The sequence below is a fragment of the Acartia tonsa genome, chromosome 12 (assembly GCF_053477335.1).
Source record: "Acartia tonsa isolate MP-2025a chromosome 12, ASM5347733v1, whole genome shotgun sequence".
Taxonomy (NCBI): domain Eukaryota; kingdom Metazoa; phylum Arthropoda; class Copepoda; order Calanoida; family Acartiidae; genus Acartia; species Acartia tonsa.
In genome coordinates this window covers 15,210,564-15,231,836 of record NC_137271.1, presented here as the reverse complement: position 1 = coordinate 15,231,836, position 21,273 = coordinate 15,210,564, and the positions used below count along the sequence as shown (strand labels likewise).

Sequence of the window (21,273 nt, the reverse complement as noted above, 5' to 3'; positions counted from 1 at the left end):
AAGTTACTTTCTTACGTAAAAGAAACTTTTTGGATGTACTTTTATAAATGTCTTGGGATGGTTTTAGGCTGTTTTGTTGCCCTACTCGGCCCTCTCCTAGAGGCTAGGGACGAAACAACTAATAATATATATATATTTTAATTTAGACTGACAAGATAATTATTGATGTGATCAACCCTCAGCGAATCTACTCTGGATTATACAAGGAAAAATAATATTCTCGAGATTAATGATACAAAATTTGTTTTTTTTAATTAGAAATTTAAATGATTTTCTGGTAACGATTATAGAGCTGCTAAGCTTTCTAAAGTGTTAAATCGATAGGACAATTCTAACATGTCTAAATTACCGACAAGAGCTAATACATTGAATTATTTTTTTTATATGAGTTATTTGAACTAAAATTAAATTTTAAAATTTTTGGTAATGTACAATCACCAAAGCTAGGTAGCAACAATCAAAACCTAAAAATATTATCATAACAAAGAAAATTATTCTAAACAACCACGAACAGGTGACTATGAGCAATGAGCAAGGATCCGGCAGTATAGAGATACCTGTCAGCATAATGGACATACCCTCACCACCCAAAGCTGCCTGGGTGGATGAAGTTTTCAAAGAATCTGTTACTGTATATTGGTAAGTTTATAATGAACCTAGTAAAAGTGTCGGACAATGACGTCAAAAAAAATTAACAATTAACCAATGAGAAGCCAGTATTCACTGTAATTGACCAATGGTAAAATATAAAGCGGCCTCTCATTTGTTAATTGTTAATTTTTTTTTGACGTCATAGTTCGACATTTTTACTAGGTTCGTTTATAATACCTCTCCTGGTGCTTTCACTCAGAATTACTTATGGACTACTAAACCCCCTGTTGAGGGGAAAATTGTTTCTTTGCTTAGAGGAGGCTTTAACCCTACCTAAACCTAACCTAAAAGTATTATTCTAATATAACCCCCTTGATGCAAAATATAAACTTTAGAAAAATTACCGATATATTAATCTGGCCTAAGATATTATAGTAAGTGTTTTATTGACAAAAACATCATTTAATCAGAATTATATCTTGATAATATGAAAGTTGCGTGATTTTTTAATAAAACTATATCTATAATACAAAGTAGCTTGATGTCTGTCCGTCTGTCCGTCCGTCTGAAGCTTAAGATCTCGGTAACCACTGAACCTATCGGATTCTACTCTTCAGGGAATATACCTACTGGTCCTGTGGTGGTTTTAGGCTATTTTCTTGGGGGGTGGGACACCCCCCCCACAAAAAAAAAATCCCCCCCCCCATTAAATCATTTAGGAGATTTCCTTGGTCCTTTTTTTGTGGAAGATTTCCTTGGTCCTTTTTTTTACAAATTTCACTGTAACTTTTTTTTTGATCACCTCTTGGGGCAAAGCCCCTAGAGGCTAGGGGCGAAGCCGCTAGTTTTTTCATATAGTAACTGCACATGACCAAATGTTTTTAGCCTTCCAATATCCTATTCTTGTTTTTTTTTATAGAATTTGATAAAAGTTGCTTTCGTCTAAGACTATAGTTTATTGATATGCCAGCGGCTGCGATTTTTTAAATTGTCAGAAAAACTGTGGCAGATCTTGCCTGCAGCTGCCAACCCATGTGAAAAATGTATTTTACTTTTTCTCAAAATGCCGGTCGAGCACTAAGCCCCCCCTTCCTCCTCTTATTTTTTAAATAGATTAAAAATACGAGTAATGAGGTAGTTTTTCTCTATGCCTAATCCCTGCGGGTTGCTCTAACCCTGCAGGGCTCTACAGTTCCCAATATAACCAAAACTAACCTGACCTAAAGCATTAATCAACTAGACGAACCCCCCATTCCAGTAGATTAAATTTATTTAAAAAAAAAAAAAAAGATATCTGTGTTCAACAAGACACTTTGAGGTGAAACGACACCTGTATTTATAACAAAGCTTCACCTTTTAAAACGTTGTATTACTCTAGGAAAGAGCCTACGGATGACGGTGGATGTGAGATAAAGCACTACGTGGTGGAATGCCTTGACGTGACAATGGGCAACTTGTGGGTCTCTCTGGCCATGACTGACTCCGGTGAACCAAGATCCATCCAGGCCAGGTATGTACAGTCTTTTTGTCTGTCTGTCAGTGTCTATCCATCTGTCTGTCTGTCCGTCTGCCTGTCTGTATGTCTTTCTGTCTGTATGTATGTTTGTCTGTATGTCTGTCTGTCCGTCCGTCCGTCCGTCTGTCTGTCTTTCTGTCTGTCTGTCTGTCTGTCTGTCTGTCTGCATGTCTGTGTGCCTGTATGTCTGCCTGTCTGTCTGTATGTCTGTCTGTCCGTCCGTCTGTCTTTCTGTCTGTCTGTCTGTCTCTCTGTCCTTCTGTAATGCCCTATATTACTGACCCTTAAATAATAAAGCTTCTCTTTAATTGGACGTAATCGACCTTGTTTTAGTAGCAAAGCTTCTGTATAAATATTCATGTATGAAACAGAGTCCTTGTATCAACGTCAAAGGAAAGGTTTATTTTCTCAGTTGCCATAAAAGTTATGCGACAAACATTTTACTCTTGGGGAGATCTTAGATTTTGACCAATCATGATGCGTTTTTGGTCGAGATTCGAATACATCAAATTTCATATTCGTTTCCATTTATGACTAATATAATGGCTTTTTTTATGTGATAAATTATTACTTCTAGGAATTTAATCGAGGGCCACAGATATATGTTCCGTGTGGCAGCAGCTAATAAAGTCGGTCAGTCTGAGCCATGCGAGGTCAGGGGCATAACTCTAGTTAGAGATCCTTGGGGTAAGTGATGATAAATAGATAGATGGATACAAAGAAAAATCCGTATAATAAAGTAACAGGATGTCTGTTTGTTTGTTTGTCTGTACCGAAGAATCTCGCTAACCGCTGAACAGATCGGGTTCTCCGTAGAGAAATCGCCCCTATAAAAATAATTACCCCTCCCCCCCCCCCCCAATATAAAGTATATAGATAAATAGACAGGTAAGACAAACAGACAAACAGACAAACTGACAAACAAACAGACAACATATGGACAGCATTAAGACAAAGAAACAGAGAAACAGAAAAACAAACAGATGAGGAAGACAAACAAACGATAGAAATTTAAGAAAACAGACAAACCTACTGATAAACCGACAGACAAACATACACACAGACAGATACAAAGAATAAGAGATAGATAAGCAGACAGAAAAACAGACAGAAAAACAGACAGACAAACAGACAAACTCACAAACAGACAGATACAAAGAATAAGAGATGGACAGACAGAAAAACAGACATACAAACAGACAGATACAAAGAATAAGAGATGGACAGACAGAAAAACAGACAGACAAACAGACAGACAAACAGACAAACAAACAGACAGACAAACAGACATACAAGTAAAAAAATAGTCACTTATAGATAGATAAGTAATCTATACTTTTTGTACAATGTCTATGATATTCTTCACCTAAGCTTTAGTTCAATGTATTGATATAATTTGTTTCTGTCAAAATAATAATTAACTTTATTTGAAACAAGGATGATAAAGTTCATTAGTAGTGCAGCATCAAAAAATAATGATGATGACAGTTATTACGGAATGGAATTCTTTCTTGTAATGAGCATTCAATGACGTAAAATTCATTTAAAATAAAAAAGAAATTTACAAGCACACACCTCCACTCCAACCCCTCCTCTCTTATTTTTAGTAGCGAAGCTACTCTATAATTCGAAATGTCCGTCTGTCCGCCCGTCTGTTCGTCCATCTGTTAGAGACAAAGTGACAAAGAGACAAAAAGCTGGAATTTTTTGGGATTAAATAAGTCAACATTATACATATTTCACCAAGTTCAATAAAGACTTGCAATTGGTTGGGGTGCTAGATCGATTCCTAGATTTTACGTTTTTCTTTTTAGCTTAATGCCTTAAAAGACATTATACATTTTTAAAAGGTTTTGTGATTTATTCCATTTATGTCTTTTTAACATACTCAAAAGATTATTTTTTTTCCAAATATCTATCAATAAATTTTATGGATGTTGTCATCCTTGTTTCTTGATGACTGCGTGTGCTATACCACCTTATTACCCAATATAACCTAACCTAACCTGGCCTAAAGCAAACAACAAACACCCAAAAATCACCCCTCTCACCCTTATTTTTAATTTGTTTCAAGATAAGGTGTGTGCAAAAGGCTGTTTACCCCTCTCAAAACCAAAAAATGCATTATATTAACCCCCTCCCCCTCTGAAACATGTAAAACCTCTCATTTTACTCCACTCAAAATAAAAACCTTTGACGTTCCTGGGGGGTGTGGGCACTTCTGACCAACATACCTACGTGAACATTAAAGTTGAAGAAAGGCTGCGCTCCTAAAAAACATAAGAGGGAAATAAAAAAAGTAGCTTCTGTTTTGTCCAGCTCTGAAACATAGAAAAGATCGTTAAGATAATAGATTTAATCTATCATGAAAAAGTAGACTGTTTGGCTGCTTGTCTGTATAATAAAAGATCATGATAACTGCTACGCCGTCTGTGTAGTCTGTAGATGCAATGCCTTGACCCTGCTACCCTGTACTCCAAACAACCTAACCTAACACACGAAAAACTACCTCGTCCCCTTGTTTTCAATTTATTTAAAAATACATGGGAAGGCGAGGTGATTTCGTGCTCGCTGATACTTTGAGGTATACCTCTGGACAAAATGAGTCAATTTGAAAGAAAGTAATTTTGAAACTCTCGTAAATCCGTCAAAAATCACATTTTGCTCTAATCCAACTGAGAAGGATAGAACAATTACAGTTAAATTCAAAGGGATAAAACAATGACCGATAAATTGATGTAACATTATGTAACACAAAAAAAATACCCTTTCTGTAAAATACAATAAGTAATTTAAACGTTTGGACATTCAACTTAATGAACTAACCTATTGAAATTCAACAAAAGTCTGTAAAGTTTTTAAGATAGCGAATAAGAAAACGTTATTGTAAAACTTTGGGGTCTAGAGTAATAAAAAACCTAATGTCCCCTTCCTCCCTTATTAAATCGATCTCCCCGTTCATCAACTTAGAATATCAAAAGAATTATTTCATATTGCAACAATTTTTTGGAAGATTTGTTTATTATACATTGTCTAATCCCTGAATCCTTGATAATCCATGAAAATGTAAAAAGCTTTTTTCCTCTTAGCAACGTAGTGATTTTGTCTCGAGACTAAGTCAGAGATTTTTTTAAAAAGTATTTCTTAATTAGTAGCGAAGCTATATAGTATTGTTATGGAATGTCTGTCCGTTCGACGGATCGTCATTGAAAGTTTTTTTTAAGAAAACATCTAAATAACACATTATCTATGCAGTCTAACACTGCAGTCTCTTCGCCGTGTCTCGAATTTTATACATTCAAAATGTTCTTTAAAATCGAAATGTTTTGCTAAATTGTTATTGCTGCGCTACTTATGACCATAGTTGTCCTTGTACAATTATATAATTATTTTGATATACCTTAACAGAAATATTTCTACAATTTCTCATGATTTTCAAAAGTATTTGCTCTGTCTAACATTTTTGAAATTTTACAACTTACTACTAAGTCCTTTCAAAAGTCTGTATTTTTCAGAAATACGGGCTTAGGTACATGAAAGATAAGAGATGACAATATAAATAAGTAGCAGAAAAATCATCGATGACAAAGTGATTTTAAAACAAAATTCAATAGATCTTTAATACATATTTTTCAGCACTTTACGTACATAATATCCATGGAGGGAGGGGACATTGGGCTGTTTAACACTAGTCCAAAAAGTTTTATAATAATTTATTATTAAATTAAGTGTCAATACGTTTCAACTCCTAATTATAATCTGCAAATGGTAAAGTTTTATCATAGGGGTATTCATTAATTTATCGGTCATCGTTTTATCCCTCTTGCTTCTGGAGTAGAAATAAAGTTGTTTTGTTGAGATTATTTGTCTCGGACAAAAACTATAAAACTCATCTTTTAATTCAGATCCTTTAATCTTTACAACCTTTTTATTCAAGTTCTAGGAATTTACTACGCCATTTTGAGATACTTTTTGTCTTAAATCTTTACAGATTTTATACACAATAAAACTCTCTATTAAAGCAATTTTATAAATTTTATACAGAATTAGAATTATAAGAATTAGTCTATAATATATATATACTAGAGTTGGCTCGATATAACTCTCTCGCTATTGGCTAGTGTTCTTTAAGTATATATCTATTTATCTATTTCTCAATAAATCAATTTTCCGCCCCCGCCATTACTATCTAAAAGAAAGTAGTGAATATTTAATAATTTAAATGATTTTAAGATTTCTTCAATTATATTTTTTTTCAGTTTACCATCATCAAAGGGTTAATATGATTAAAATTTTAGTTTCAATATTTGAACACACAGGAAGTGTCGCCACAATAGAATTCTTTTAAAACAGAGTTTTCTTAAATTTACTATATTATAAATTTTGATTTTCTTTTTTATGATTATAAATTAAATACATCAATAAAATGTAAATAGCAACATGAAATGAAAAAAATGAATTTATCTTTAATAAAGTAAATAATGGGTCTTATCGTTCTGGGCAATGAGAGTTTATTATTGATTATGGGAGCACTATGAGTTTTAAACGATTATTCCTTGGAAAATTTGAGCTCATTTATAGACATTTATTTCCTATATAGATCTGTCATGGACCTTGAAGCAATAAAGCAGGCCCTTTTGTAAATGTTAAAAATTGGAAGAATCTATTAAATAAAAGTTATCGCAAATATTTTTTATTGCTATCATTGCAACCTAGCGGTCGTAGTAGGCCAGCTAACATTGAAAGTGTTGTAATACATGTAATACATTTGAAACAGCTTGAAGGTGAATCAAATAATTTTGAATTTTAGCTCTAATAGAAGCTGAGCTAATTAGAAATGGATGGGATTGTGGTATGAACTGTAGAGTAATTCAGGAATCTTAGGTGATAAGGCAATAAAATAAAAATTTATGTACATCCTATACCAGTTAACAAAACCTAGCTTTATCAAAAAAAATATTTAGACCTGACTTATACATATGTATATGATTAAAATGAAAAAATAACTACCCTTTTGTTATAAGATATGCACTCGTTCTGACCTATAAAATAGGCAGATTGCACCTACGTTGTATTCTCATTGGTGCTTTAAACTGTTTAAGGATCTATATCTGCAACATGTATTATACATACATCTAATATTTAGATTGTCCTGGTGAGTGTGGAAGATGTACTGTTATTGACTGGATGCCGACATTTGCAGACCTCACCTGGACTCAACCCTTTACTGACGGCGGTGCTCCTATTATTTCATACATTATCCAACTTAAAGGTTAGCCATTCAGCCCATGTAAGACATACTAAAGAAGCTGGATGTTTGTGTGTTTGTCTGTTATTGACTAGAATCTAGATGCCGACATTGCAGACCTCACTAATACTAACTAATACTACGGCATACTAAAGCAGCTGAATGTTTGTGTGTTTGTCTGTGTGTTCAATAAGATCCTGAAGGTCCTAGGGTATGACATACTTTGGGCCATTAGATAAAGAAGTTACATTATTAACGATTTTGTCTGTGTGGTTGTTAAAGCTTCAAAGTATAAATATATCAGAAGTGTTTTTGGAAAAAAGAAAGGTTTTTTGATTTTCAATATATTTATCTTTTTCATCCCTTACTTTCGTTTTCTCTCCCTTTTACCCAGGGGCGTCCAAGCTTTTTTATTTGGGGCAGGTAAAATTTTGAAAATAAAAATTTTTTTTTTGGGGGGGGGTAATCTTTATTTCATAGAGGCATTTTTTTTGCGAGGTTTGGTAATCACCCCTTTACCCCCCCCCCCCCCTCCTTGGACGTGTATGCTTTCACCCTTCTATTATGTTGAATCTTCTTATTTCAAAATTTTCGCTGCTATTATACTTAATTGTTCTAGTTTGAGTTTCCTTTTGAGAAAAGTTTATGGAATTAAATATCATATGGAAAGGTTTTATGATTTTTATTTTATTTCCCTTTTCCTCTCTATATCCTGCTTATACCAAAAATTAAATCAATTCGAAAAAATCACGAAACCTATACGTGATTTTCAGCTGTTGTTGGGGGGGCAACACATAGTAAAGTTGACGATCTTTTTATCTGCCCCAAAAATAGTCTTTGAGATTTTTTTGCTTGTTGGCTATACCTTATTCCTTTTCGAAGGTTTGAGGGGGTAATCTAATGTATTTCTTAAAATTTTGATGGGGGTAAAATGAGGGGTTTTAAATTTTGAGGGGGGGGGGGGGAAGTCCCCTTTATCCCTCTCAATAGTCAATGCTTCTCACTTTTATCCCTTCTTTTTTAGACTTGTAGATGAGATAAATATTTAAAGTATTACAGCTATCCAATCTTTAGGATTTTGAATGAATTTTATTCACTATTTAAAATATAATCTACAAGTAGTCTATGATTTAGATAAAACACCTACAAGTTGTAAAAAAGCTTTGTTTCTGCTTATACATCTTTAAACTGAACGTGCAACCAATATCTGACATCTCTTTTTGCATGGCTTTTAGTAAAGAAAGCAAAAAGTGTTGAAATAATGCTTGAGTTTCTTATTAAATTCTACCAAAAGTTGCTTAATCTCATCATCAAGTTTAAACTGGAAATCTATGAAATAAGCTCTAAAGCATTGTTTGCCAGAATATTATTGCCTAGTCCCTGATTATTTCAAAAACTTTATTACTACACTTTACCACTATTATACGTTGCCATCCTTGTTTACTTTATAATTCCGATAAATAATTACTTAAATGTTGTACCAGATTTTCTTTTACTCTAAAAAAGTGATACACCCAGCAGGCTAAAATAACTTTACCTCACAATATTCACCTCTTTTACTCCGTCCCATCCACTCATACCGGATGAACGAACTGACCAACAAATGAGATCCATACTATCACCCTAAATTGATAATAAATTTTCCCCTGTTCATATATCCATGTATTCTATATCCAATTTTTAGAGAAGAGTATGCGAGAATGGATAGATTCAATAGAAATACCTGTCGAAGAACTAGAAATCGACGGAAATGTAATCAAGTAAGTCAATCAATGTTTCTTAGGGTTAACAGGGAATTACTTTAGAAGTAATTAAAGTTAAAACATGGATGACAACATCAATAAAAGCAAAGATCTACAATCAGAAGGAAGGATAAACGAACAATAACTCTTGTAGTTTGTCAAAACTTAATATACAAAACATTAATTTGTAAGTTCTAACAAAAGTGTACATTAAATTGTTACAAAGCAGCAAAATTGTGTAAATACAGGATACAACAAAAGGTCATACTTTCATTATTAGGATTTGATTATAGAGATGCCTCGCTTATGCTAGTGTACCTTATTGTCCTAGGAATAAATTTTTCAAAAATCCCCCAAACTATAGTTATTAACCTTCCAAAGACCTATTAGAAGCTACCCTATAAAGGAGAACCTGATCGGTTCGGCGGCAAGCGAAATCCTTCGGTACAAACATTACTCTGTTATAAGAATTTTAATATCCGAGGAAAGCTGTCTATAATAAGACACGTTAAAAAACAATTAAAGGGTTATTTTTTATTTAAGGGGTCGCTGTGAGAACCTAGTTGAAGAGTATGAGTACATGTTCCGTGTGTTGGCGGTCAACAAGGGGGGTAGGGGCCACCCAGGGCCCCCCTCACAATCTGTTATTGCCATGTACAAGAATATACCCCCGTCTATCAAGGTAAAACCAAGATAGATATTTTCTTTTTGTTGGAAGATGTTTACAGGAAGGAAGGGGACACTAGTCTCCAAAGTTTTTTTAATAGCGTTTCCTTATTCGTTGGCTTAACAACTTTGGGGACTTTTATTAAGTATGATTGTTTGGTTCATTTATTTGAGCGTGCAAACATTACAAATTAAGCTTGTAAAATCTGGTGCAAAGGAAGGCTTAGATTTTATAAATCTGAAGGAACCAACCTGTCTTTGTAATTATTGTAAAACATATTTGTAATTATGAATTATAAATTTAAAGTGATGTGTTTATTAAAGGTGAAACTTTTCTATAATTAGGGTCGGTCCGTCCAGAGCTATTTCCCGTTAATTTAGACATGTTAGAATTGTCTTATCGATTTCAAACTGTCCATGGTGATTCCTGTAGTAGTTTAGCTTTGGTAGGTATAATTAGAAACCGTAGCAACTTTAATGTTGTTACCAGAGCTGGATCTTTAAAACATTTCAATGGTGCGCTGAATCACCCCGCGCAGAATTTCAGCCAATCACAGCAGGGCATTTTACGACATGCGCCGCTGTGATTGGCTGAAATTCTGCGCGAGGTGATTTAGCGCACCATTGAAATGATTTAAAGATCCAGCTCAGAATGTCCTTGCGTCAAGATTTTCAACAAATTTACTCAATTTTGTTTCAACTTTTAGACATTTATATATATTATGATTATTCTGTAAGTGTTAATGTTTGTTTGTCCTAGTGACCTATTCCAGTATGAGGATCTGAATTGCTATTATAATTTAGTTGAAATCTTCATATACTTTGAAATTTTTTTTAAATTTTGAATGCCATCTTAGTTTATTAAATGTATTTCTATACAAAACAAATATTATTGTGGATTTAAAAGAACTTCATATAAAATAAATGAATAAAACTTGTTGAAATGATGTTAGATTTTTGGAAAATAGAGGGTTTTATTAGGTATAAAATATAAAAAATATAAAAAAAATTAGGCTATGCACTTATGATTTAAATAAAGACGTGGGGCTCTCTATTTAGGTATAAATAAATGATAAATAAATAATAAAAGGTCGAATTTCCTGAGTATTCATCTTTTTGGCTAAAAAAACCTACATTTTACTAGTGCAGAAAATAATTTAGAAGCAGACGTAAGAGGTCTTTGAAAAATAGAGGAAGGTAGTTGTCTGTATATACATTTATACAATAGATCTGTTGTCTATGTAAAGTTGTGCTTTTTGAGAAAGCTCATTTTAATTTATTTTTTTTTAGGAGGGCAATATCAGAGATCTTAAGATTAAAGAAGGACGTTCAATAAGGTAATTTTAAAAACAAAAGTTGTAAGATTTTTATCTGAAGATAAAGATCTCGGAAATTTCTGTTTTTATTTGATACTTCTTAGGGAAGCTTTATAACTGTCTTGAGTTGAATTTAGGCTATGATAAATTGATAAGCACCCTAATTTTCTTGGATATTTATCAGATTTAACTTCCCAAAACAAATTTAGACGTTACCATTTAAACCTCTAAAAATTGTTCAAAACACTGTTATTTTGTTATTGGGGGGAGGGGGGGGGGGGTTCTCATCGGAAGGCTTCAAACCTCCACCTGATTGATGTTTTGCCATTAGAATAAAACACTAGAGGGAGAAAGGGTTAAATAACTTTATCTCCCCGTCGCAACCGCATTGTGCAACCTTTCTATTGGGTCATTGAAAATCAACCAATGGTGTTGCTTATATTAACACAGCCAAGTAGCAGAAAATAATTAAGAAGCAGACGAAAGAGGTCTTTGAAAAAGGAAGGGAGGTAGATGACTGTATATACGTCTTTAATACAGATCTGTTGTTTTGTCATTCCCTTATTTCCTAACTTAAATTCACCCCCCCCCCCCACCCCCACCCCATTTGGATTAATTCCCACTCTAAATAAAATCTTGGACGTCTTTGATTAAGGACGTTTATTTTCTCAGATTTGATGTATGGATTGCTGGTGAGCCTGCCCCTACCATTGAGTGGCTCAGAAATGACGAGAAAATAGTTCCTGATGAAAAAACTTCCATCAATGTTTATTCTAAGAATGCTTCTGTCTACACTCTTAAGAATGTTGTATTGAGCATACCTAAGGTGAATATTAGTTCTTATGTGTGTGTGTGTGTGTGTGTGTGTGTGTATGTATGTGTATGTGTGAGAAGCGTAGGATCTTGCTTAAAGCTTAACAAATATAGTTTTCCTTTACATTGAAGCTTTTCATAGATCCAGGGAAGGATTATAACTATTTTGCATTAGCATACCTTTCTATAGACATGTTAACCAGGTTTATAACCCAATTCTAGCCAATTTGGCATAAAAATAGGACAGACATGTCAAACATTGAGAACTCAAAAAAAAAATTTCAATGTTTCATGGGTCTATCTTTTTTTGTGCCAAATCTTCTATGATTGAGTTGGAAACATAGATAAAGTTTATCTCCAAGATTTCGGGTACTTAGTACGGTTCAAATTGTATTTTTTACATCCTTTACATACCACACATCTAGCACTGCAAATTTTAAAAGAAAAAAAGTTGACCCTCAAAATTTCACCTTAAAGTGATACTTTTCTAATAGTTTATAGTTCACTAAGTCGTAAGCAGTAAGAATTCAAATCCATTAAGTTTCTTCTAACGAGATATTGGCAACTTTTTGCACACATTTTCGCAAACGGCAATTATTTCCTTCATTTTAAGTTTTGGATAATAACATTTACACAAAAGTTTTCAGTATTAATCATTTAAGATCCATTGTTCAGAAAAAAATAACTGAAAAAATGTGTTTACATGCAAAATAAGCTTAAAATCTAATGATTTTAAAAATTTGCGATTTAATGGTAAAAAAGAATATTTTTTGCTTTTTGATAGCCTGAATGTGTTTAATTTTGTTTTTTATATAATCTATTCTTTGAAAAGACATGCATATTCTTTCAGATTTGAAAAAAAATTAAAAAATCAAAAATCGGAATTAATCAAAATTTATCCATAGCCTTTGAAAAATACTTTTGATATTTTTAAACTATGTAATCAATACAATCAATGAAAAATAAAAAAGTTTTATAAAACAAACTTTTGGAAAAGGTTTAAGATAACTTCATAAAATTAGCATTTAAGTAGGATATTTTTCTTGTCTATTTTAAAAATGCAAATTAAACATAGTTAACGAATATTTAATTAGCAAGAATAGTAATAAAATATTTCAATAACTACTTAAACCTTTTTGTGGCTATGTTATTTATTTAAACAGAAATTCTATTTTGTCAGAATTATAAAAATAATGAAATATTTTCAAACAAGATTGCAAAATAAACGTAATTTTATCAAACTTCCTCATAGTTTTTAGAAGATATTGTTGTAAAATATTAATTATCAAAATAAAATCTTTAATTTACAATGTTTAAAACACCTAAAAGTATATTCTAAGCAAAATTAGATTTATTCTCTAGATTTAGAGTAGCTGCGCTACTTAAAAAAACATCTAGTATTGAATCCTATCAGCTGATCAAAAATCAATAGTCATAAATTGGTGGTTTACAGATATCTAAACATGTATATACCTTACAGATTTATTTTTAAGATGGAATGTAAAGTATATTATACGAGATGTCATTTAGTCAAATTTTAAACAAAATAATTTTCATTGATTCATTAACAAAAAATAATGTTATAAATTTAAACTCACAAAGAGACTATTGTGTATTTTAATATTATGTTCTGTCTGCAATCTAATTCAAAACAAACTCTTTCTCTCATTCAAGTCAGGGATGATTTTAGTACCAAAAAATAAAACAAATTGAAATACTTTTGATTTAATTTGTTATTATCTTACAATATTTTTTATATATATAATTTAAGAAATATATTAATGATAGTTTTACCTGTCACAAAGACGACATATAAAAACAACACCCTTATAAGGAAATTAAAATTAATATTCGAAATTTTCAAATTCATTTTATGCTCAAGAAGGAACGAGAAGGAATTGAATCTCAACATTAACTTGTTATTTTGCTTGTATATTTATCATATTTCTTTACAGTTTATTGGTAAAGTTTGGTAATACTTTATTTCGAGTCTATGCCATTGTGCTAGGTTTAGACATAGGAGAAAAAATGAAAATGTCCATTATTTTCAGTAATTCAAAAATGATAAATTATATCACCCTCTCATTAACCTAAATATTTAGGCTCTGGAAGAAGACCACTCAGGGGTGTATAAGCTAAGGCTGAAGAACGAGTCCGGAGTATTTGAATCCATGGCTGATATCAATATTGAACCTCCCCCGGGCAAACAGAAGAAGTCTAAACCAAAAGAGGAAAAGAAAACAGAAAAGGAAGAAAAGGTTAGTCAAATTTCATATTGATTTTTGTCAAAATTAAACAATCAATTTTATAAGAAAAATAGGTTACTTTTCTTGAAATTTTGTTTGTCAACAAAGATGGGTAAATTGAATAAGGGGGGGGGGGGGGGTTTTAATGCAACCATCTCGTAATCAATGTATAAATGGCACTTAAAATTCGAATTTTGATCTGAAATTTTGCATGAGTAATCCTTGGTAGGCCTATTTTCCCTAAATCGAACAAAAAACTGGAAAAGTAGCGGCTAACGGCTGGCGGCTCATCCGTTTAGCCATTTGTGGGGTATTTTTAAGTGAAATCCATCACGAAACCTCTCTCCACATAATGCTCTTTTCCGATCCAAAACGTTTTCAAACGGTTCTAGCCGGTAGTTGCTGGTACTAGAAATCTAAAAAATGTTTTTTTTTATATCATTTCACATGATTTAAAGCAAAAATAGGTTTCAAAAAGTTGATTTCTACGTAATTTATGACAGATTTGCCCTAAAAATAGCCAAAAAATACGGCTAAACGGCCCGTTAGCCGTTACTTTTTCAACTTTTTTTTCGATTTAGGGAAAATAGATCTACCAAGGATTACTCATGCAAAATTTCAGATCAAAATTCGAATTTTAAGTGCCATTTATACATTGATTACGAGATGGTTGCATTAAACCCCCCCCCCCCCTTACTTGTGATGATTTCTCTAACAACGGACTATAAAAATTCTTTACCTTTTATGATACAATCAAATCTCAATTGTTTATTCAGACAGAAATCTCATTGTTGATATGTGTACGTACATTGAATCAAGCAACAAGTAAAAACATAATATTCTAAGATTAAAACCAGTTTTGTTAATCCTGATGGGCCAAAGGCCACGGCTAACAAAATTGGTATCAATTTTATGATTTTATTTCAACATCCATGGAAAATTGTCTGTAATACGATGCTATACATGATTTTTCAGTATGCCTGTAAACTGGTTCTAATCCAGCAGATATTAATCGGTTTCAAAGCCATACTGAAAAAGATGTCACAGACTTTATTTACTAGCCTTTGCTTCGCAATCTGTATTGTTCTCGGTACTATGCAAACTTTATTTGCAATAGATTGATTACTACTATTTATTTTAGGATGAAGAAAAGGATCAGCAGCAGGTACAACCAGAAATCCTGCGCAAGCTTTCCACAGAGGGCAAGGAGGAGGACAAGGATTCTGGACTCAAAATTGGTGAAGAATCTCTTCCTGACTCAGAAGAGTCTGTTTGGACAGAGTACACAGAATCTTCAGAGGAACAGGAGTTGGATCTTACAGGTATTGCAATAATTTAATTTAAGAATGTATACATCTTTAAGTAGATAAGGTCATAATTTAAGCAATTTTCTAATGTGACAACACAATCATCAGACAGATTGATAGACAAAGTAAATTATTGAGTTGATACAATCATTAGAATATATTCTTCAAAGAAAAGTACATTCATCTACTTTATGTCATCAAAATCAGCTGTTTATCTCTGATAATATCTATATTGTTTTTTAGGTACTGCAGTTACCACTCCTGTTGCCAATGACTCCCTAACTGATGAGCAGAAAGAAAATGCCTACAACAGTAAACATCATAGCAACAGCACTCTTAAATCCAAGTCAGACAAGGAAATAATTGCTGAAGTTAGTGATGATGAAGGAGTGCAGGGAGTTGAACAGTCTGATGACCACTCGAGTGATGGTGAATTTTTAATGGATACAAATATAATTGAAACCAATAATCAGGAAGTTCAATCAAGTTATAAAACCCCTCAAAATACCAGTGACAGTCAAAGTTATAATGAACATTTTGATATAAACAATGATGTTTCTAACAACACAGATCATGAACAGTACAAAATATGTAATAATATTGTCAGTAATAAAAATATGGATGATCATGAAAATAGTTTCAATAATGATAATACACAAAATACTGAAGGAGAGGAAAATACTGATTATTATGAGAATAATGATTTAAGTCATAATGCTACTTTTAATTATAATAGTTTTAATAATTGTGAATCTTACCAAAGCAATGACTTGACTGAAAATGAATCAAATGATAATGATTATAGTTCAAATATTTATAATTCATACAACAATGCTTTACATAACAATGAAAGTTCTGAAATTGATAACACAGAAAATAAAACTGCAACAGATCATGATAATACAAAAATGAAATACTGTAATGGTGACTATAAAAGCAAAGGAATCTCAAATCAGTCTTCTTACAGTGATAGCAATTCAGACAATTATGAAGAAAATAGTGATTATATAACTGCCAGAAATAATAGTAATGAAAACAGCAATGTAGATAATAACAACTATTGTTTTAACAATAATAAATTAGATGACAGTAATCAAGATAATACTGACACTGAAAGATTCAATGGGACTTCAAATGGCTTTTCCACCAGCTATACTGGTGGAAGCTGTTATGGTGGTTCATCTATGGAAAGTAATACAGAAGTTGACAGTAAAGAACCTGAACAGTCTGAAGAAGAGAAAAGAAATATTATAGAAAGGCAAAAGAGAGAGGAAAAAAGAAAACTTGAGGAAAAGGCTAAGGAAGATAGAAGACTAGCTAAAGAAAAACAAAGGCAAGAAGAGCTTGACAGACTGGAAGCACTTGTAAGAGAAGAAGAAAGATTAAAAAGAGAAGTTGCTCTTGAAAGAGAAAGAAAAAGACAAGAAGAATTAGCTGAACAAGCAAGAATAAAAGAGGAAAAAGAAAAAGAGGAACAAAGAAAGAAAGAGGCGAAGATAAAAAATGAAGCTGAACTTAAACTGCAACAAGAAAATCTCAATAAGAGACTTGAACATTTGGGTTTTATAAAATCTAGTAAAGCAGCTGTCTTTGACTACACAAATGGTGATGGTGTACTCATTTCTCTATTAGATCAAATGAACAGAGATGATCAGAACTTTAAGGTGTGGGACAGAGAGGACTATTCATTTTTAAGATGGTACATGACCAGACAGATGGAAGCCTATATTATGAAAGAAAAAGAACTTCCCTTTGTAAACCTTATTGAAGGAGATAAACTAGAGTATATTGAAAGAATAACTGAGGACTATGTGCATTTGGATGAAATCTTTTTGAATGCTGCTGCAAGTGTGTTCAACAAAGATATCATTATCATTCCTTCAGATGAAAAAGAAGAAGTAAGAGTATTGTATGGTGGGGCTGGAACAACAAAAGGCAAAGGATCCCCATTATATTTGGGATGTGTTGGACCTATTGGGGAAACTATACCTGTGCAATACTACAGTATAATGCAAGATCAAAACTCCAAAGTTAAGTTTGTATACAGTGATTCAACCATTGATAGAAGAATATCTGTGATAGCAAATGGCGAGCTTATCCCATCTAGTCCAAAGATTAAGTTAAAAGATGACAGAAAAAGGTCTTGGAAAAGGATGGATTCATACACAGGAGGTAATTCTAAAGATCTAGACAACATGATTAATAGTATTATGTTAGAAGAAAACATGGATGAACTCTTTGACAGGCTTGATAGCTGTGAGGATGATTTAGAGGAAGATGAAAATGTTGAGAGCATTAATTCATTAGATGCCATCTGTGATAATTTTACTGAAGGGGATAATAATAAATCAGAGTGGCATGAATCTGTTCCTTATGCAACACATGTATCTGAGAATAATGAAGAAGATCAGAATACTTTAGAGAAGGAGAATGAAATCCAGGAATGTTTGACTACTTCTGAATCTTACTCTCCCTTTGAGAATTCATGTGAAAACAATAATACAGAAACTGTTAATAATGAAGAATGGTCTTGTGAATCCGATTCAAGTTCAAGCATTCATGATGAGAATATAAAAGTCCAAGAAGATGAAGAAGTTCCTGCTCACCAAAATCAATGGCAAAATTACTATGGAAATTATTACTACAACCAACCCAACACAGAGGAGGACACTGAGACATTAGAGACAGAGAGTGTGAATGACACAGAAACCACTGAAGTTATGGATGCAACACATGAATCTGCGAGTCAAGTGAGTAATGATGACTCAGGTTGGTATTCAAATGCTGCTGACTACCAGTACAATTCCTATGGTTGGTATAACAATGAACAAACTGATGAAAATGTCAAAGATGATGCACAAGAGGAGGGAAATACTAATACAGAAGATTCAAGAGAGGCAACACCTGTCAATGAAATAGATTACTCAAATGAATCCAACAATGATGAGAAATGGAATTCAGATGAAGTTAATGAAAATTTAAATGATGCTGATAGTGAATCATGTGATTATAATGACAGAATTGTGATAAACCATGACAGTGAAATGTATTATACTGATACCCAAAACAGATTGACCCCATCAATAGAAATTACAAATGAATACATTGGAAACTCTGATGAGAGTACACCAGAGCCCTCAGAAGTAGCAAATGATTCTTCAGAGGAAGTTTTACCTGCAGAATTAAGTAATGACATTAAAACACCAACTTTAACAGAAGATACTTCAAAATTTGAAAAAGAAAACTCTTTTCTATCAACAGATTTTGTTAACAAACAAAATGAACCTTCAAACATTCCAACATCCTTAAGTGCACTTGATAACCTGGACTTTTCAAGTCCATTTGGCAGCACCAATCAGGATGAAGCACCACAGCCAGGTGTAAAATTGAGACAGAGGAGATATTCAAGAAGAAAGTCAACCACAAGTTTCCGATGGTCAGGCAGTGAGTTTGAGATGGATAATCCTGATTCAGCCAACCAGGATGCTGATTCTACTTCAAACAGTAATGATCAATCCAAGATCTGCAACTCAACAGACCAGCTGAAGGCAAATTTTACAGAAAATATTGCTAAGTTTGGTTTGAAAGAAACTGTTCCAGAGCCAAGTAAATGCAAAGATACTTGCCTTGTCTCCCTGATGTCTCAAATGATGTTGGCTGGGGAAGATTTTAAAGTCTGGGACAAGGATGACCATTCCTTTCTAAGTTGGTATATTGTCAAGCAAATGGATGCCCAGATATCAACAGGCAAAGCTGCCACTTTTCTTAACCTAGAAAAGAAACATTCTGAGGATATAGAATCTGCTTTTAGGTCAGGCAGCCCTACCAAGTCTCAATACTTTATTCGTGCCTTTGCAAGAGTGTTTAATAGAGATGTTATCGTTGTTGATAGCAATGGTGCTGTGGATTACCTTCATGGTGGTGTAAACAGCAAGCATGGCAAAGGACAACCTCTCATTATTGGAATGATCAAGGATATTTCTAATGGATCTGAAGATGTTGTTTATTCTTCTCTTGAGCCTAATTTTGATGCAGAAAGAGATTCTATTGTTGAAACATTAAGTCACCAATGTAAAGCATAAATATTTTTTTATGTTGCTGTAGAACTTTTTAAAAAATGATAACTCTGTAATTACTTTACCTTTACAGCAACTCTGTGTCACATTTTTTCTGTAAAATTTTTATTATTGTACATAAAATGTTAAAACATTATTTTATTAATCTATTTGCATCCTTCATATTATTAATTGTTATAAATTACATGATACATACAATATAAATTTAATAAATAATAATTATAAATATTTATGTTTTAGTAATTAATCTACCTTACAGGTCACTCATGTCTGTGTGTTTAAATTCTTTTTTTATGAAGGAAATTTGTTCCATTCATTAGTAAATCATTTTAAACCTAAAGGGTGAGCCAAAAAAATGCGTAGCTTTTTAAAATTCAAATTGCGCGGCTTGTATTAATAGTAGAAAAATGTTACGCATACTGTTAGAATCGCTATGAAGTGTATTTTTTTGAAATATATGAGCGATTCCTCTGCTGCATATACTTAGAGAGCTAAGTGGTAAAATGTCCCAACTGACTTAAAACTTGACTTGCAAGTAAAATTTGGAACGTTTTACCACCTAGCTCCTATATTATTTGTAGCACAGGCAACGTTTTTATATTTCCAAAAAATAGAGTTCATAAAAATTCTAACGGTATGTGTGACATTATTCTACTATTAACACAAGCCGCGCATTTTGAATTTTAAAAATCTATGCAGTTATTTTTGCACACGCTATTCTCTAAAATTTAGTAATATACTCGCAAGTCAAGTTTTACGTCAATTGGGACATTTTAACGCGTAGCTCCTTACCAATGCGTAGCACAGGAATCGTTTTTATATTTCCAAAAAATACAGTTCATAGCAGATCTAACGGTATGCGTAACATTTTTCTACTATTAACACAAGCCGCGCAATTTGAATTTTAAAAATCTACGCATTTTTTTGCTCACCCTTTAGTTCAATAGTTATTCATCGCATTTTATTATAAACACCTTTACGCGGATATTACAACGAAAAATTTTAAGATTAATACCAGTTTTGATAGCCCCGGCACCTCAGGGTTAACAAAACTGGTAGCCTTGAAATAAAATATTGTCTTTGATACGATAGTATACAAGATTTTTTAGTATGGCTGAGAAAGCTGGTTCTAATCCAGCAGATCTTAATAGGTTTCTAGGCAATTGGGATTATATTTCATATTGGCTTATTTAAAAGTTTTCATTCTTAGATTTAACTGATTTAAACATTTAGTGGTTTTGCTGAAGTTTACATCAACACTTTATTAAGATCAACTATGTCCATAAGTAATGTAGCATTAGAATTTGATAATATATTAGATTACTTTCAGGTTGAAGCTAGGTTTGGGCCAGATATCGATTTTGGCCGGATATCCGGCAAAATAATTATATTATACTACAAAAATCTCTAATTTTTTAATTTTAAATTGGTGTATTTTTTGTATTTTTGAAGCTGGAAGAAATTTTTTTCAGAAAATGTTTATTTATTTGAAAATTTTATATCAGAATTCTCAAAACATGACTTTTGGCGGCGGCAGCGGTACTTGATAGCTGCCAGCCGGCAGTCGGCAGCTAAATTTCAGCCGATTTTTTTGAAGAATTTTTTTACTACTTCAATTTCCGGTTATCCAGCATGATATCCGGTTATTTGCCGGATATCCGGAATTATAAATCAGCCGGATACCCGGTATCCGGCCAAAAAAGTATCTGGTCCAACCCTAGTTAAAACATATGGAAATACTTACAGATATAC

General features: G+C 32.7%; 1 protein-coding gene across 1 annotated transcript; it reads left to right on the top strand.

Annotated features, from left to right (window-relative positions):
* The first annotated feature begins 493 nt into the window (after window positions 1-493).
* Window positions 494-19,745, top strand: LOC145334561 (uncharacterized). The gene is made up of 11 exons (XM_080180049.1): window positions 494-639; window positions 1,970-2,101; window positions 2,685-2,794; window positions 7,254-7,379; window positions 9,040-9,115; window positions 9,641-9,779; window positions 11,054-11,100; window positions 11,752-11,905; window positions 13,995-14,150; window positions 15,280-15,460; window positions 15,689-19,745. Exons 1-11 carry the CDS (start codon window positions 521-523, stop codon window positions 19,525-19,527), a joined length of 5,079 nt encoding a protein of 1,692 aa, XP_080036175.1. The 5' UTR covers window positions 494-520; the 3' UTR covers window positions 19,528-19,745.
* The last annotated feature ends 1,528 nt before the right edge of the window (window positions 19,746-21,273 follow it).

What these genes read in the sequence shown, in the direction of transcription:
- LOC145334561 (XM_080180049.1), top strand. Translation starts at nt 521, where the DNA reads ATGAGCAATGAGCAAGGATCCGGCAGTATAGAGATACCTGTCAGCATA. An exon ending in CCAAGATCCATCCAGGCCAG is followed by an intron (nt 2,102 to 2,684) that starts GTATGTACAGTC and finishes TATTACTTCTAG; the next exon opens with GAATTTAATCGAGGGCCACA. An exon ending in AAACAGAAAAGGAAGAAAAG is followed by an intron (nt 14,151 to 15,279) that starts GTTAGTCAAATT and finishes TATTTATTTTAG; the next exon opens with GATGAAGAAAAGGATCAGCA.